This window comes from Micromys minutus (genome assembly GCF_963924665.1).
Source record: "Micromys minutus genome assembly, chromosome: 8".
Taxonomy (NCBI): Eukaryota; Metazoa; Chordata; class Mammalia; order Rodentia; family Muridae; genus Micromys; species Micromys minutus.
Window position 1 is genome coordinate 53,185,089 of NC_137977.1, and position 18,007 is coordinate 53,203,095.

The 18,007-nt window shown below is 41.8% G+C and overlaps 1 protein-coding gene across 3 annotated transcripts in view; it reads left to right on the forward strand.

Annotated features, from left to right (window-relative positions):
• LDLRAD4 (low density lipoprotein receptor class A domain containing 4) overlaps positions 1-13,877 on the forward strand; it is a gene marked incomplete at its 5' end in the record, with an annotated part of 293,783 nt that extends 279,906 nt beyond the window's left edge. For 2 of the 3 annotated variants that reach the window (XM_080920024.1, XM_080920025.1), the window contains 2 exons: positions 3,924-3,977; positions 13,240-13,877. In XM_080920024.1, coding sequence (XP_080776150.1) covers positions 3,924-3,977; positions 13,240-13,761 — 576 coding nt within the window. In that variant the 3' untranslated portion in view covers positions 13,762-13,877. The remainder of the gene's footprint in view (positions 1-3,923; positions 3,978-13,239) is intronic. The other variant, XM_080920026.1, reaches the window with a different exon arrangement.
• Positions 13,878-18,007: the final 4,130 nt, after the last annotated feature.

Below are 18,007 nucleotides of genomic sequence, written 5' to 3' on the forward strand. Positions count from 1 at the left end.
GAAGGTCAAGGGACTGCCCACAGCAATGCCAAAAGCTCTCAGTTAGAAAGGAACGGGCTTTTCAAAACTGATGTTGGAGGCGGGATCTCCACATGCAAGTAGTTAAGGAATCCTAATCTTACAACACTCTAAAAATTAAAGTGTTTTTATGAACAGTGTAAATGCCAGAGCTAAAACTTTAACTATTTGTCTTGGTTTGGCTGCTGTAAAAAACCACTATGGGTTATAGACAATTGACATTTCGTTACTACAGTCCTGGGATATTGGGTGTCAGAGTTCATAGTACTGTGAAACACGGTGCCATGGTCAGGTTCTTAATGTGACCTGCTTCTGGACTGGTGGATAACTTCATGTACATCTTATACAGGGGAGGAGAGTTTGCTAACTCTCTGGCCTCTTCTTACAAGATAACTGATTGTATATTCACCATGACCTCATACTCTGGACCAAACTACTTCCCTGCCCCTCCAAATACCAACACTAGAAACATTCCTTACCTTTTCACAGCCCATCCAAAATGTGTCAGATGGGGGAAAATAGTATTTGTGCTCCATGGCACATTTTCATTCTTTTTAACAATAAAGACACAGATCTGGAAGATCAGATAATCATCTTCTTTGATGCCGAGATTTTTGTGTCCGTCCAACAGACGGGATCTGTGGAACAGTGTGCCTGTTTTCTGTTTTGAGATTAACCAGAAAGAAGAAACCATAAAAGTGGTTTTTCAACTTACAGGAGAAAGTAGATGTGTGTCTTTTAGCCTAAAAACTTTTTGCATTTCCTTTCCACTGGTATGTGAAAAAAGAGCCCATACTCCCAGCATGCTCCAGTGATCCAGTCTTCATGCTGTGCTCCTTGAGGTTGGCCATGGAGACAAGTTCCAGGGCTGAGCTAAAGCTCTAGGCCAATGGTTCTCAACCTCTGGGTTGGGACCCCTTCAGGGGTCAAAATACCCTTTCACAAGGGGTGCGTATCAGATATTTATGATTCATAACAGTAGCAAAATTACTATTGTGAAGTAGCAAGAAAAGAAGTTTATGGTTGGAGGTCACCACAATATGAGAAACTGTATTAAAGGTCAGCATTAGGAAAATTGAGAATCACTGTTCTAGATCAGTTCAAAGTGTGCATAACACACACACACACACACACACACACACACACACACTGACGCACACATACAATATAGTTTATTATATGTGAACTATAGAGTATAACCTGAACTAGTTATTTATTTGTTGCTTTAATAAAATACCATGACCAAAAGTAAATTAATGAAGATAATGTTTAGCTTATGGTTCCAGAGAGAGAGCCTATAATGCTGGGGAAGGCAGGGCAAAGAGAAGCAAAGAGAAAGAGCAGGAAGTCGAGTGAGGCTATAACCCCTCAAAGTCTACCTCTAGCAACATACTTTCTCCAGTAAGTCCTAAAGGTTCTATAACTTTCTCAAACAGTGCCACTAACTGGGGAGCGTGTGAGGTTCATTTTACATTTTTATTCAAACAATAGTATAGGCTGTATCTATGTACAGAAAGTACAGTCTGTCACACATACACACATACACACACACACACACACACACACACTTCTGTCATGGGCCTTTTATAGACATAGACTGAAGGGCATTGTTACAGGAAAGCCTCTCAGTGTGTTTATAACTGTCTAGGCTCTCCCCATACAGAGCCTTACTGTAGCTCTGGAAGAAAACTGTTTTCCTACTCTAATGAACAAAAGTGAGGAACTGTCTTATTGTATTACATGGAGAAGAAAAAAAAATAATCTGTTCATTCACAATGAAGATTTGATTGTAGAACAAAATCCAAGGGGGGAGATGAAGAAAACATACCATAAGTCTCAAAGTTGCAATGCTGTTTGGAACTAACCTTGTCCACTGTCTCCCTGCGGATAAGAGCTTTGCATGGGTGCAAGTTCCACATTGAGGTTTGTGGTTATGGTTATCCTTAGTAGACAGCCAAGGCTCCAAAAGGTGCATGCAGGAATGCTTAAAATGAGTAGCCATTAAGTTCCCTATATTAGACAGGCCTTATCTTCAGAAACAAAGGAGGCCATGGTTACAGAAGATCTGGCAGAATAAACAGACAGGATAAAGTCTAAGCAAGCAACTCAGCCTTCTATCAGAATATTATTAGGCACCCATTGAGGTTTATGGGTGGTAGCCCCAGGTAATGGCCCCACTAAATAATTCCAGTGTAGAGGTTTAACATGCACCTATAAGGTTTGCAAGCACTTTGGTCAGATATGACTATTTTCAGGAAAATGAAGCCAATGGGAATAATCATTGCCAGTGAGACAAGTTGAGCCCTCATTCCTAAATTCTTGATGATGCCATTAAGTGATTGGAGCTGGACACTAAGGACTGTAGGAGGGAGGCGAGGTGGCAATCGCTGATGGCAGTGTGGATAAAGGATCTCAGAAACACCCGTGGACTTGCTCTCTGGAGTCTGGTGCTAGTCACTTCTTCGCTGTACTGGGGAGAAGATCGATCAGTCACATCATTTGATTTAAGTTGGGTCCTTTGCCTGTTGCCAGGCACAAGGTGTCATGATCTGTTACATAATATTATAGTCAGACCTTTATGCCCACACTTCCTCCGAACAGCTGGATCAGCTGATATTTTTGCTACCGAGTCCATGATGTCCTGTGAGTATCTTAGGGTCGGGTTTTATGTATCGGGAAAAACAGTGTGGTTAGCAATGAAGTGAGTATTTCTGCTGGAACACTGGCCACAGGAAAGAACAGTGTGCACTTGCATCTGAGAGTCTGGGTGTTTTCACCGTGGCTGATTTTACTGAGGACTCTGCAGTTTGGTGAAATTCAGTGATCTCCTGTGACCAACTATACGTATTCCTAGAAATCCAAAAATATAGGTATTTTCCCCTGCAGAAGATCTTACTCTGATAATAACAGTGACAATAAACCAGGAAATGCTTACAAAGAGCCAATAATTTGAACTCAAAAGGCATATCACCGTGGAGTGCTCTGTAAACATGGCATAAGACAATAGCTGCCCCAATAATGAAGTTGAATGCTTGTAATCTTGATACTAGTCAAAGTTTTTTATATTTTCATGTATGTATGTATGTATGTATGTGTATATGTATGTATGAATATATGAATGTGTGCACTTTGTTTGTGTGTCCTGGTGCATGAGCAGAGGTCAAGGGATAACTTTCCAGAGTCATTTTTTTCTTCCCCTACCACTTGGATTCTGGGAACCAGACTCAGGTCTTTAAGCTTGGCAGTAGATGTTGTCCTATCTTGGCTGGCCCTTGCCACACGTTTCTCGAAAAGGCAGCTCCTATTTATCAAATTGTGTCCGTGACTACTCAGGCTAAACAATGAACTCAGTAGAAGACCTTGGAAGGTCCTTCAGGCTTTGAAAATGGCAATTAATGTTGAGAGCTGACCTGCATGGGAGTAGTGTCTCTGTGGCAAGTGATGATGGTGGTGGTGGGGGTGACATTTGGTTCTGGCAGACCAAGATGGTACTTTCTTCTGGGGAGTCCTCTCAAGGTTCATCTCTACCCCAGGGATCAGTCAAGTATAGACATCAACTGTGTATAGTTTGATGGCCATTTGAAGCACGTGGTTACATAGATGAACCAGCATTTGTGACTTCAAACCCATTATGTCCAGGATCTGATTTTGCTGTTGGGTTACAGCATTCCTCTTAGATGTGGGGCATGCAATGGGATCAGTTCTTTTCTGTTCCATGGTTTAGACAAGTGAGCCATTGCCCAAAGAGCAAAGTGATTCTTGTTTAAAAAAAAAAAAAAAAAAAAAAAAAAGTGGGTTTAAAGATTTTGGGAGCTATCGCTGCTGTTATATGAAGAAATGATTTCCTTGTGAAACACGTGATTTTCTTATCTCTTGTTCCTCACTTCTTTCCTTCCCACCTCTAGGAAGGGTCCCTGTGGCCTTCTGACAGCTCCATCCAGCGGCCAGGGGCTTCAGAGGTAAGACGGGGCTGGGGGGAAGTCATGGCTACAGCCTTGGATTCAAAATCAACTTTAGGATGAAGTTGTCTGTAACTTTGCTTAAAAGGAACATAAGAATTTTCCCTTAGAACCATGAGTTTAAACTTTATACAGAGAATAGGTTAAAAATTGCTGAATATTAGAGCTACCAACCAAGTGTTGTAAGTAAAGGTAGAGTTCATATATATCATCTTAACACATATACAATTTAATGAGCTTTTGAGGCAAGTTCTCATCACATATCCCTGGTTTGGTCTATAACTTGCTATGTAGATCAGGCCAGCCTTGAACTCACAGAGATGAATCAGTTTCTGACTCCCAAGTTGGGGTTAAAGCATGTGCCATAATGTTCTTAGATTATCTGAAGTTTTACGTATTTCAGTATGAAAATACAAATAACAAAACAGATGTACAAAGATTGTAAAACAATGAAATTGGTGGGATCCAAAGTAGGTATTGGCAGTCAGACAAAAGCAAAACTCTCTCAGGAGAACTTCCCAGTATCCATCTATAGAGAGGTCAAGAGGTCATGGTGATTCCCCTCTGGCCTCCAGTACTCTGACCTACACAGACTCCATACCAATGTTTCCCATGCCAGAGGAGAGGAATACAATGCAGATGTAAGACAGATTTATTTAACATATGGCCAGCTCACTGAGAGTGGTCAATACAGTTGGGTTTGGAATACAGTTTAGGAGTAAGACATTGTCCCACTTTTATTAAGAGACTCAATAGAGAATTTGATCCTACACTTATTCAATTAGAGTTCTGTTGCCACGATTTCATCCTTACATCTTTCCTGTTTTATATTTGATTCTACAGGAGAAAAAAAAACTCATTTGTTTTTAACTTTGTCACAGATTGAATTTTCAAAATATAGTACCTTTTGCCTTTAAGTATAAAATAAGGTTGATACTGTTAAGTTGTTACACACACACACACACACACACACACACACACACATACACACACACACACATCTCAATGTACTGGTCTACATATATAGATACACCCATGCTGGTAACATTTGTCTTCTAGAAGACAATTGGAATAAAATTTATTTCTATAATTAAATTTTATGTTAGCATTAGGCTAATGGGCTCTATTCTGTCATTTCCACACTGTGTGTAATATTTTGTTCACATGTGTTTCCCTCCCCATTTTCTTCCCCATATCTTCTCTGACTGGTTTCCTTCCCACCCCTAATGGAGCCTCTTCTGACTCTTACCATATGTATTTTAACATCTTCTGTTTAATTCCATGAAGATCGTTTTCAGCTTCTTCACGTTCCCTTTCTAGCCCCACCCCCACTCAAATAGGTTCAAAACATAGCATTTTTGAATCTGGTTTATTTTACTGAACCATGATGTTCAGTCTCCTCCATTTTCCTGCGAATATCATGATTTCGTTTTTCATTATGGCTTCACAAAACTCCGTGGTGCGGATGTTCAACATTTTTAAAAAGAATCTGTTGATAGATATCTAGGCTAATTCCATTCCCTGGATATTGTGACAGAGATGCCAATAAATATGGATGTGACAGTATTTCCTTGTTAAGTTTCCTTAGTGTACTTCGTACATATTTGCAAGAATGGTGTAGCTGGGAGAACATCTTCCATACCCGTGTTCATAAATCTTATCTTGTGGAGAAGGCCTTGAATCTAGGCAGAACAGTAGGTAACACCTGTAACGTTCATGCCATTGTTGTACCTGTGAGCATATTAGCAGACCACCTACTCCTGTACTTCTTCAGGTTCACAGGTTGCTAAGATGGAATATCAAAAGTAGTCTGCATTCTCCTGATACTTAAGGATGTTGAACATTTTAAAAATGTTTCTTGGCTGTTTGTCTTCTTCGGAGGATTCTGTTTAGTTCCACATCCCAGTTTTTAGCTGGGTTGTTTGTTTCAGCACTTCAGATGTATATGGCCGGTAAAGATTTTCTTTCCATTCTGCAGGTTTCCTCCTTACCAGAATGATGGTGTCCTTTGCTGCACAGCTTTTAGGTTAATTTGTCAGTTGTTCGTATTAATGTCTCCACTGGGTTCCTGTCAGAAAATTCTTTCCTGTGTGTATAAGTTGAAATGTATTCTCTAGGCATTCACGAGCAGTTTCAGGGTATCAGGGGTGTGTTGAGGTCCTTGATACATTCAGAATAGAGTTTTTTTTCAGGGTGAGCAATAATGGCCTACTTTTATTCCTTTACATGTAACTATGTGGTTTCATCAGCACGGTTTGTTGAAGACACTGTCTTTTCTACAATGTATATGGATGGCCTCTTTGTCAAAAATCAGGTGACTGTGGGGGAGGGGTGAGTTTAATTTGGATCTTCAATTCAGTTCTGTTAATTGATGTGTCTGTTTTTATGCTCGTACCATGCTGTTTTTATTACTATAGCTCTGTAGTATAGTTTGAAATCTGGATGGTGATAACTCTAGCAGTTCTTTTATTGCTCAGGATTGTTTTGCCTATCTTTTTCTTCAATCACTGATATTCTCCTTTCCCCTCAACCGTTCTGTTGGAAAGGCTTTCCATGGGGATTCTATTTAGCTTACTGAAATTTTATTTCACGTTTTATCTGTTGGTTCTTCAAAAAATGTTCTTTATTAGACTGCATTTTTATATTTAAAATTTTTTTTTCTGTCAGTCAACTGTTTTTTTTTTTTTGTGGTCTTCATTATGACATTTTATGCATATTCCAGTTGAGACAGTCTTGAATGTGTTCATAATTATTATTTTGAAATAATTAATTTGCTTTTTCAAGGAAATGTAACTATGAGAATACTGGGTTTTGGAGGAGACATAATGTCTCATTTATTTCTGGTATTTGTGCTTTGCAGTGGGACCTGGGTACCCAAAGTTAGGCTGCTGGTAGTGGGGTTTTGTTGTTGTTGTTTTGTCTTGTTTTGCTTTTGGTATTGATCTGCCCTAAGTTTGCTGAGTAGACATTTAGATCTCTGTTTGCTATTACTCCAGACTGTCAGCTTATAGATCAGCAGAATGGTGTTTGGAGTTCAGTCTTGGGGCCAATAGGTATTGATGTGTATGTAAATGGGAGTCCCAGATCACCGGGGTGGGGGTTAGGGCTTACTTCTGAGCATAGGAACTAGCTAACTTTCCATAGAACTTTCCTGGAACCTTCTCACTACAGGCTCCCAGAAATCTATGGAAGGTACCCCCACTTCTGCAGGTGGTCCTAGGAGAGGGTCAGAGTCACTGTGGTAGTGGGTGATATATATATATGTAAAAGTATTTACCTCAGAGGTTTCTTTATGGAGTTTTCTGTTTTTTTTTTTTTAAGTACAAGCTCATGTTGTTTGCAAATAAGAGAAACCTAGCTTCTTTATTTCCTGTTTGTATTTCTTTTACTCCATCCTCTGGCTTTACTGCACTAGCTAAGACTCAGAACACTATAATGAATACAAGTTCAAGAGAGACCATCTTGGCTTCATTCCAGATGTCGAAGGAAATATTCTCAGTACTTCTCCACTTGGTATAATGTTGGCTGTAGGTTTGTCATGTATGGCCTTTATTATGTTGAGGTACGTATGTATTTCTAGTTTCTGCACAGCTATTGCCATGAAGAGATGCCGACCTTGTTAAAGGCCCTTTCTGCTTCTAGTGAGGTGATCATGTAATTCTGTCCTCTAGTCTATGTGCTGAACTAAATGTCCTGATTTACATCTGTTAATCTAACTTTGTGTTTCTGGCATGAAATCAATTTGATCTTGTTGATATGTTTATATATTTTTTCACTTATGGTATTCCTTGCCTTATAGGATGAGCTTGGTGGTCTTCCTTTCTTTTCTAGTTTGTGGATCAGTCTTTGAAAGAAAGAGGAATTTGCATGTATTTGTGTGGGTTTTGTAGTTTTTCTTGCTATTGCTTTCCATTTTTATTGCATTAACTGATATAAGATATTTGATATAAGAAACAAATTACTTCCGTTCGTTAATATTTGTAACCTAGAATGTGGTCTATCAAGAGCAGGTTTTATGGGCTCCTGTGAATAGTATGTGCTCTGTATCAGTTGCTTGGGCTAGTCTACACTGTTAAGTTTGTTCAATTCGTGGTATGCTTAACTCTGAGGTTGCCCTGTCTGGAGAGGCAAGTAGGGTGTTGAGATCATCAAGCTTGTATCATGGTCTATGACTTTTTGTTTTATGAAATTAGGATTCCCCTGTATTTGGCGCACATATGTTCATAATTGTTATACCTTCTTGATTAATATTTCCATTATTAGTGATGACTTTATCCCTTTTAATTTTGATTTGAAGTCTGCTTTATCATACACCAGAATAGCTACACCAGCTTTTGGTTTCCATATGTATGGCAAAAATGAGTTCAGCTCTTTGAAATGTGCGAGTGCCTTCAACTCTGAGGTATGTTTCTTGGAGACAGGAGAAGCTTGGGTATATATCTCCATCTCTACATGCTTTACCTCTTTATTTGGTTAGTTAAGGACATTTACATTTAAGGTTGTCATTGGGAGATATTCACTAATTCCTGACTAACACTTCTGTTGTTATTCAATCTAGTTATTGTTGGTTCTCATGAAGCGTATTCTTTTCTGAGGTTTCTTCCTCCTCTGTATATAACATTCCTTTTAAGTCTCCTCTGTAGTTTGGCTTAAAAAATCAGAACTGCTTTAGTTTTCACTCGTCTCGAGATGTGCTAATTTCCCGGGCAATCTTAAAACATAGCTCTTCTGGATATACCAATCTGCGGTTCTTTACTTTCAGGGGTTGAAATCTATCATCCCATGCTCTTGTGGCTTGTAGGGTTGCTGGAGAAGTCTGATGTTGGTCTGATGTTTCTGCCTTTGTAGGTGGGTTTGTATCTTCTCCCTGCAGCTTTTAATGCTTTTTCTTTCATTTGCGTTTTGCTGTCTTGACCATAAGATGTCTGGAATTCTCTGGTCATGTCTGTTCTGAGTGTTCAATGCCTGTGCTGTGTGAATGTTTGTCTCTTTACCTACACTTTGATAATTTCTGTTGCTCAGAATATTCTATGCCTCTAGTGTTCATTTTAAATCTTTTCTACCCCAGAGACTCTGGATTTTTCCTAGATTTCTTAGCTACTGTCATGCTTGTTCATTTTCCCCTTTACTTATGTTTGGAGTGTTTTGTCAACCTTGCCCTCACATCTTTCTTTTGCCTGGTAAAGACTTCTACTTTCTTTTTTATTTGATTCCTTAGATATTGCACTTCCATCACTTAAGAGCTTTTTTCTCTCCAAAGTGAAGTTTTCTTCTGTATTGTTGACATATATATATGATTTTCTTTTTGTCATTGTTGACTTTTTTTAAATCTGTGATGCTGACTTTCCTCTCCAGGTTCTAGAATGAATTAATCCTCTTGTGTGCATTCTCTTTTACTAGAAAAAAAATTAAAAGTCTTCATTCAACATTTTGCATATTTCTATATCCTTGATTTCAGAAGTTGATGAGTTAAATCATTTGTAGAATCATGCTGCCTTGTTTTTTTCATGTTTGCTGTGTCTCCTCATTGCAGCGTGCACTTCTGTCAGTTTAGATATCATTTCTTTTGTGCAGGTGTTTTCTTTATCAAGCAACTCATCCTTCAGAGCTCAATCCCCAGTGCCATTCAGGAAAAACAAAACAAAACACCTGTTGTAATAGCAGTAACATGTCAGAGTTGATGTGGAAATGCACTTCACAACAATGATAGCTCACTAAGATGATCATATATAGCTGGGTGTGGTGGCACACATCTTTAATCCTAGCTCTTGGGAGGCAGAGGTGGTCAGATCTCCATGAGTTCCAGGACAGCCAGGGCTATAAAAAAAGAGATTATGTCTTTTTTTTTTTAAGCACCACATATATATGACCATGAAGCTAAGATAGTAAAACTGCGGTAAGAGTCTCTATGTGTTTGAAATCACTTAGTGTGAGTACAGAAATAGTAAGTGAATGAGGCAGAGGAAGGAGACAGGGAGGAGGTAGAACAGGAGGAAGCTAGGGTGACTAAAAGAGGAAGAAGAGGAGAGGCGAGAAAAACTGTTACTAAAGGGCAAGACATGAGGAAGAGGAGGAGGAAGAAAACAAAGATTTCTCAAAAATGTAAAAGTTCAAAACTAGATAAGTACAAGGAGAGAAAAAAAGGGATTAGCAGTGGCTCTCCACCTTCCTAATGCTGCGACCCTTTAACACAGTTCCTCATGCTGTGCTGACCCCCAACCTTAAAGTTATTTTGTTGCTACTTCATAACTGTAATTTTGCTGCTGTTATAAATTGTAATGTGAAGATATGGTAGGCAGGACATATGACAGATGACCCCTATGAAAGGGTTATTTGACCCTGAAAGGGGTCATGGCCCACAGGTTGAGAACCACTGGTTTAAGGGCAGACAAGATGGCTCAGTGAGTCAGGGTGTCTGCCACCAAGTCCGACGACCTGAGTTCAGTCTCAAAAACCCACCTAGCCAGGTGAGAACAGACTTCTGCAAAGTGCCTTTTGACACCCCCTTCCCCACTGTGGACTGTGTGTGAATGAGAGTATATGCATGTAATGTAAATTTAATAACTTTAGAAACGTTAAAAATGAGATGAAGTCAAAATACTATTAGTTATAGAGTGGGGAAGGGAGAAACTTGAACAGGAAAGAGAAGAGGAAACTAAAGGATGGAGAAAATAATTTCAATAGTCTAAAGATGCAAAAAATAGATGAGTGTATGAAGAGGAGGAGTAAACACATAAAACATTTTTAAAAATGCAATACAAATAAAAATCCTGGTATTTGTAGTAATAAAGGGACCATGGGTCAGAAAGGTAGCTGCTGCCAAGCCTGCTTCCTGTTTCCATTCCCAGACCCCACATGGTGGGAGAGAAAAACAAATTCCCCCAAGTTGTCCTCTGATCTCTATACACATGTCGAGGTCCACGTGCTGACCCTCCCCATACACACATAAATGAAATTTATGTATCTTTTCATTTATAAAAAGAATCCCAAAGGTGAATAGAGATGTGGCATCGGAGCCTGTTTCTGGGTCCTTGAGAACTGCAGGCTGCCAGTTAGATGCCCGGAGGGGCAGGGGCAGCTGAGTCTGTTCTGGACTCCTGTATGATGTCTGACAGAGCTGTCTTTATCTTGGCAGTTTTCTTTATAGGAGTCTCTGGTGGCCATAGTTAGCTTCGTAGGGGAGGGCTGGACAGGCTGTAACATCCTTCTGAGTCTCTAAGACCATAATCCTAGGATGGCTAATGTTTTAACGGGGGTGTTCCCCCCACCAACCCCAGTGCTTTGAAATCCAGAAAAGCATGCAACAATACTGAGGTTGGCCCAGGTGGAAGATCTATGTTCTCTACATTGACGATCTCCTAGTCCTCACCCTGCTAGAAAGTTGCAGTTTTTACAGTGTCAAGTACACCCCTGGAACATCAGAGGTCTCCAACTTTTTATCAGTAAAGAGTAGATATGTTCCAGCATTTTATCCATTTACTGGCCTCCTGATCAGAACGATTAAATTCCACACTCGATCTCAACCCTCTGTTTCAGGCCATCCACACTCGATCTCAACCCAAGTTATCTGTTTCAGGCCATCCAGGGTGAAATGGTGTCTTTCTATATACTTCCTAGCATGAACATAACCTCATGTTGCTACCCATCCTGATGTCCACAACTGTCTCTCTGTGTCTTAGCTCATCCAGGGCCTATGTCAGGTCATGCGGAGGTTGGCTGACCTACATCTGCCCCCTGGTTCTCTGGGGCAGCTCCATTTTAAACAATGAATCCTGTCTCAGTGGGGTAGCAGCAGTACTGTCCCTTGAGTAGTGAAGTTTGTCAGAATGGGACTTTTCTCTGCTGATGATCTGACCACTTAAGTAATCGCTAGCTGGTCAGTTTGCCTGAGGGTGGGGTTTGTCCTGAGGGTAGAGATGCCAGCCTTTCCTCCAGCTTCTCTCCAGTCCCAGCCAGGAAACCAAGTAGCTCACTTCTCCATGTTGCTTTTCTCCCTTCTCTTTTGACATCATTTGTGGATTTCGAAAGAGTTTTCTGTCTTTGGAATAATGTCTATTTCCTGTTATTCTGACTTACTCTCTCACCAGCTTACACAGTGGCAGCCTATATTTTACCATTTTAAAGACTCCCAAGAGAGGAGTTTTAAAGAAATATATATTCTGAGCTCGTTTTGGGAACAGAAATCTACAATCATATTTACCTTGAAATGTCAAGTTTTTCATATTAATAACTAAAAATAGCTGTAGTAAACTTATAATGAAATAACTGTACAAGCATAGAAATCCAAAATAAAATACACATTTCTGGTATATTTATTTATTTGCAGAGTATTTAACCTCAGAGACCCCTGTCCCTTTGCTCAGTCATGGGTTCCAGAGCTGTCAGGTCCTGAGAAAACAAGAGGCTTGTTCTGCCTCATCTTACATTTCATGGGTAAAGCCATTGAGGTTGGATGAAGTCATCTGTGGCCTGGCTCCTATGAGGTCCACGCCATGTTCTCAGCCCCATCCCTGCTCCCTCACTCCATGAGGTCTCATTTGAATCTTTGTTGCCTGCCCAGAAATTCCAGTACATCCAAGTGTTCAGTTACTTATTTCCCACAAAGTTTAGCCTTCCCAGATATGCTGATACACATCAGGTCTAACTCTGTCCCCTTCTTAAAAATAAACAACAAAATGGTTCTTTATGTCATAGTTAGGGTTTCATTGCTGTGAAGAGATACCATGACCATAGCAACTCCTATACAGGACAACATTTATTCTTCTTATCAGATGGGGGAAGAGCCACCTCCTTATCAAGGACCCTGCACTTTACAGTTTCAGGACCCAGAGCAACAGATGGAACTGGTTCAGAGGACCAGTCCATTTTCAGTATGGCAGGAAGCATGGCAGTGTCTAGGCAGGCATGGGCTGGAGTTTAACATCTTGTTCGGAAGGCAGCTAGGAGAAGACAAAGGTCTCAAAGCCCAGCCCCAAAGTGACACACTTCCTGTGACGAGGCCACACCTACTCCACCAAGGCCACACCTCCTAATAGTGCCACTCCTTAGGACAAGTTATTCAAACCACGGCACTGGAGATGTTCTTTTCTGTTTTACATAGGAGATGATGTGAGGTGTGTGTGTGTGTGTGTGTGTGTGTGTGTGTGTGTGTGTATGAAAACTGGTGTGAACACAGAGCAAGCTTGAGCTTCCCTCAGTCCGTCCCGTTGTCGGTCACAGTTGTACTGAGAATGTGCTCAGACCTCTTCTCTTCTCCTTCTAGATCATGTGCGCCCCACGGGGCAGGGATAGGTTTACTACCCCATCTTTCATCCAGCGGGATCCGTTCAGCCGTTTCCAGCCCACCTATCCCTACGTGCAGCACGAGATTGACTTGCCTCCCACCATCTCCCTGTCTGACGGGGAGGAGCCACCTCCTTACCAGGGACCCTGCACTCTACAGCTCCGGGACCCAGAGCAGCAGATGGAACTCAACCGAGAGTCTGTGAGGGCCCCGCCCAACCGAACCGTTTTCGACAGTGACTTGATAGACATTTCTATGTACAACGGGGGACCATGCCCACCGAGCAGCCACTCGGGCATCAGTGCAGCTACCTGTAGCAGTAACGGAAGAATGGAAGGGCCGCCCCCGACCTACAGCGAGGTGATGGGCCACTACCCAGGCGCCTCATTCTTCCATCACCAGCACGGCCACTCACACAGGGGCAGCAGAGCACCGAACAACTCAGAGGGCACAATAGTACCCATCAAGGGCAAAGACAGGAAGCCTGGGGACCTGGTCTGATTCCCTCCAGAGTGCACTTTTCAAGGAGAGAGAAACCTCGGCAGGGAGAGAGAGGCTCCCCAGCCCCACTGCCACAGTGTTGCTCAGCTTTGCGTGGTACAGCCGAGTAAAACCAAATGTGCAAACACGGTCTTCGTTTCTGATTCCTTTCACGGGAATTGCATGCAAACAAGACTGAAACACAACACAAACTTCCATCCGGTGTGACCACAAACAGTGCTCATCTTGGGGCTGGGGTGGAGACAGGGCTAGAGATGGCATGGGCTGGGCAAAGGGATATGCAGAGAAAACAGAAAAGGCTGCTTCGAAGACATCATGAAAGTAAGACCCACAGAGGTATTTTTTGACATATTTAATTCCAAAAGGAGACTTGTGGATAAATGGGGCCACAATGGCCTGTTTTATAATTAACTGAATAAAGAAGGAAGAATTATTCTATATTATCCTGGGGAAGAATCAGCCAGTTTGCTTTTTCTCCAAAGGTGTGAACATTATTTTGTTTTAAAAATCTGAGTCAAAACTCCTGTTTTGTGTGCCAAGGTTTAAAGTTGGAGAAGTTAGAGGAGTGAGAGGAAGTAATCTGTGTTGGGATGGTGTGTTTTAAGAGTTGCACTATCTCAATGTTTAAACTATGGACGAGGGAACCCTGTTGTGTGAAGTTCTATATGTTGTCTTGTCGCCTATGGATGGCTAGCATGCCCAAGGTATACCCTTGCGTGTCCACAGAGTCATACAAAAAAGGTATTTTGGAATGTACCCTGGTGATTACCACATTAACATACATTTAAGAAGTGGTTATGTTGCAAGAATTTGCAGCCAGAAGCACTCTACTACTGAGGTATTTGGAGAGGCCGGTGAAGAGACACTTGCATGATGTTCCGAGTGTCATGTGGAGTTAGTTTATTCCCAGCAGGGTCAGCAATTTAGACTTTCTTTTCACTGTAGCATGAAATATATTCAGATACATACCCTATTTTATGCAATAAATTGTCTAAAGTGCAAGCTGGCAATTTTGTGTACTGCTGAACTATGGGTCACAGTGAGTCCCATTGCCTCTCCCCTTTGCTAGGCAGCTCTGTTGAGTTCTGCAAGGGGACTCTGTTCAGCACCTGGCACCAGCAGTTGTCCCCAAGGCCACTTGGCTTTCTCAGTGCCATGCTGGTAATGGTTCCTTACGTTTAATATGCCCCTGGACCTGACAGAGGAGCACGTTTGGCAGTAATAAACTACTGTGTATCACCAGTGTTGTATGGTAGGGGAGTCCAGCACAGGCCTACCAACACTCACACCAAGACTCACTTCTGCACAGCCAGTCTTTGTGCCATGGTCAGTTAGAGGTCAGGGTGTGACTCAGGACAAAGCATTGCAGGCCAAGCTGCAGCTAAAAAATGACTTCTTAGTATTTGAAGTCAGCCTATGATTTCTAATATTTCTTATGTAGAATAAAAAAAAAAAACAACCCAACAGCTTTTTAATGCATATATAAGAGCTGGCTTTCTAAACTGTAGTAAGGCAGGCTCATTTTCAGTGGCAGGCCTGCTTTCTGCAGGTCTGGCCTTTGCATGAAACACAATGAACAGGAATGGAAATTTGGTGGCAACTTTAACACCAAACCAATCTGTCTCCCTCTGTCTGTGTGGTGTGTTACTGTTTTCAGAAGTGATTACATGAAGGAACTCTGTATTCTTACCTGATCCCAGGCTTCTCATTTCTGCTTGTCTGAGTAGGCAGGCACAGGCATGGTTTGAGATTTGCAATCTCCATTGGAGTTAATTGGTTTTACACTACAGCAGCTACAGGAACGCATACAGCCAAAAAAGAGAGGGAATATATAGAGCAGTGATCAGCTTGTTTTAAATGCTGTTTGGAAAGATGTACTCGTTGAGGGTCATTGGGGACTCAGGAGCTGCTGTTCTGTCTTGTCTGGCGACATTCAGTGGCCTCTTAGACCACAGGTTAACCAGGTCAAAGGTGACCTTTCCCACTTCTCCGAGACCCCCTGTGAAGGTTCTGGCTTCTGGTGACCTATGCTTTCAGACTGTGCAAGATACAGTGGCAGAGGAGAGGTTTGTGTCCTCACTGGGATCTAACTGATAGGACTTGGCATGGATGGCTGCCAGGGGAAGGTGAGGTTATGGTTTTGTCATTCCAAATCCTAACTAGTTTTTGGTGAAGCTGGCAATCCCGGCTGTTATTTTCAGCTCCAAAGGGCTTCTTGGTCCTTTTTTCTTCTTCCTTTTCTACCAGCTATGAGGATGAACTTATCAGAGACTCATAAATAACTCTGGAACTTGGCATGCACAATAACATTTTGTAGTAAACATCAAGTATCATTAGTTACCTTTCAAAAGAGAAGTTGCATTCTTATTGTTAACACACACACACACATACACACACACACCCCACACACAACCAATGGTGATTTTGAGGCTGGACCTCTTTAAGGAATTAGTATAAAAGCCAAAGCACAGGTCAGAAGAATGAGTTCATTTCTCTCAGCATGGGGAGGAGGTCCAGGTCGTAGCCTTCTAGTTGCAAGTCCAAGCCATGCTGTCCCCTGGCTCTAAGGTGTTGATTAAGCAGCTACTATGAAGACAGCTCATGCACTGGGGCCTGTTGTCTTTCAAGAAGTTGAGTGCTTAGAAGTCTAGTGTTCAGTTTGGAAAGCCGTGAATTTAGGCAACTGACAACAGGTTATACGGACAGATTATTCCCATGGGACACTTGAGTAAGTTGCATGATTAGAAGAAACAGGTGGCCAGGCCACTATCTGCTATCTCAGACTTCCAGGACTGTGAAACACCGTGAATCCATCTCCTGGAGATCAGCCTTTCGGCCTGCATTTTCTTCTTCAGAAATTCTATAACCATAGAAGCAACATTTAATACAAGAGATTACGAAGCCAACTGCTCACCCAATTATGTTTACCAGTAAAGCATGCCTCATGCCTTCGCCACAACACACACCTAACCCACAAGAGATCACGAGATGGCAGTGACTACAGCTTAGAGGCACACTGTGATAATTACATTTTTCCTTAGTAATTTTTAGCTCAAACCTAAGAGCCCAGGATGAGGATAAACTGGGATGAATGCCTCTTCACACAAACATGGGACTTGGGTATAACTTTGTTTTGTTTTTTTTTTTTTTTTTTTTTTTTTTTTTTAATTCTAAGTTGCTCCAATGGATCTTTATCAGGACCAACAGGAAGTACTTTGAGAACGCTGCTTTGATCTGAGAATCCACTCATATACCTGCCTTCCCCACAGGTGTGGGCTTTATACCTCTGGTCTAACTGTTCTTTTTAGAGACTCCTAGGGTAGATCCCTAAGATACCCTCAGGCTATGTTATTGAGGAAACCCATGTGGCCTCTGTTGAGGTCTGCTGACACTCTGCTAGACAGAACATGGGCATTGCTGGACTCCAGGAGCCGGGCCACGGAGACACAGTGCACGTAGTGTGGCAATGCTTCCAGAGTTTTGCTTAGAATGGCAACTCTGTCCCTCCTAGAGCTCCCAGCAGTAGGGGTGAGGGGAACAAACCGGAAAGGGTATTTGCTTTGTTACCTTTTGCTTTCCTTCCATGTCAAGGCTTACTTGCACCCCCAAATCCCAAGCAGCTTCATGGTTTGAAGGCTGTGCCGATTGGAATAAACCCTGTTGTGTGGCTGCCAGGAGCTGCTCATGGGCCTTGGTGATAACGGCCACATCACGATAGCATTCTCAGCCTCCCTTTTCCATAGCTTTTAGGAATAAGGATGTCATTTAATAGCTGGCTTTGCCAGCTGGATGTAGCACAAGGCTGATGTCACAGCACAGGGAAATTTGCTGAGCAAGGGACTTCTCCCCACACCCTGTCTTTGCTGGAGATGGAGATCCTGTAACATGACAAGGTTAGCACTAGACAGATGATGCAGTTGCATATACTCTCTTGGTCCCTAGCTCGGTAAGTCCATCTCTAAGCAGCTGAGGTGCCTTGTTCTGATGTCAGGAGATGCAGGGCCCCAGCCCCAGTGTGCAGTGCTCACCTCTGTTGTGCCTCACTTGAAATGGTGCTTCTTCAACTGTTTGCTTTTATTTGTAAGGTGCTGTATATACATTGGACATATGCACATACTCTACCCAATGGGTAGAACAAATTAATACTGTAAGATATTGTGTAGATACCAGTTTTAACAGAAATGGCATAGAATTTGTGAATGCCTATGTACTCCACCTTTTGTAAGGAAACTTGCAAATGATTACA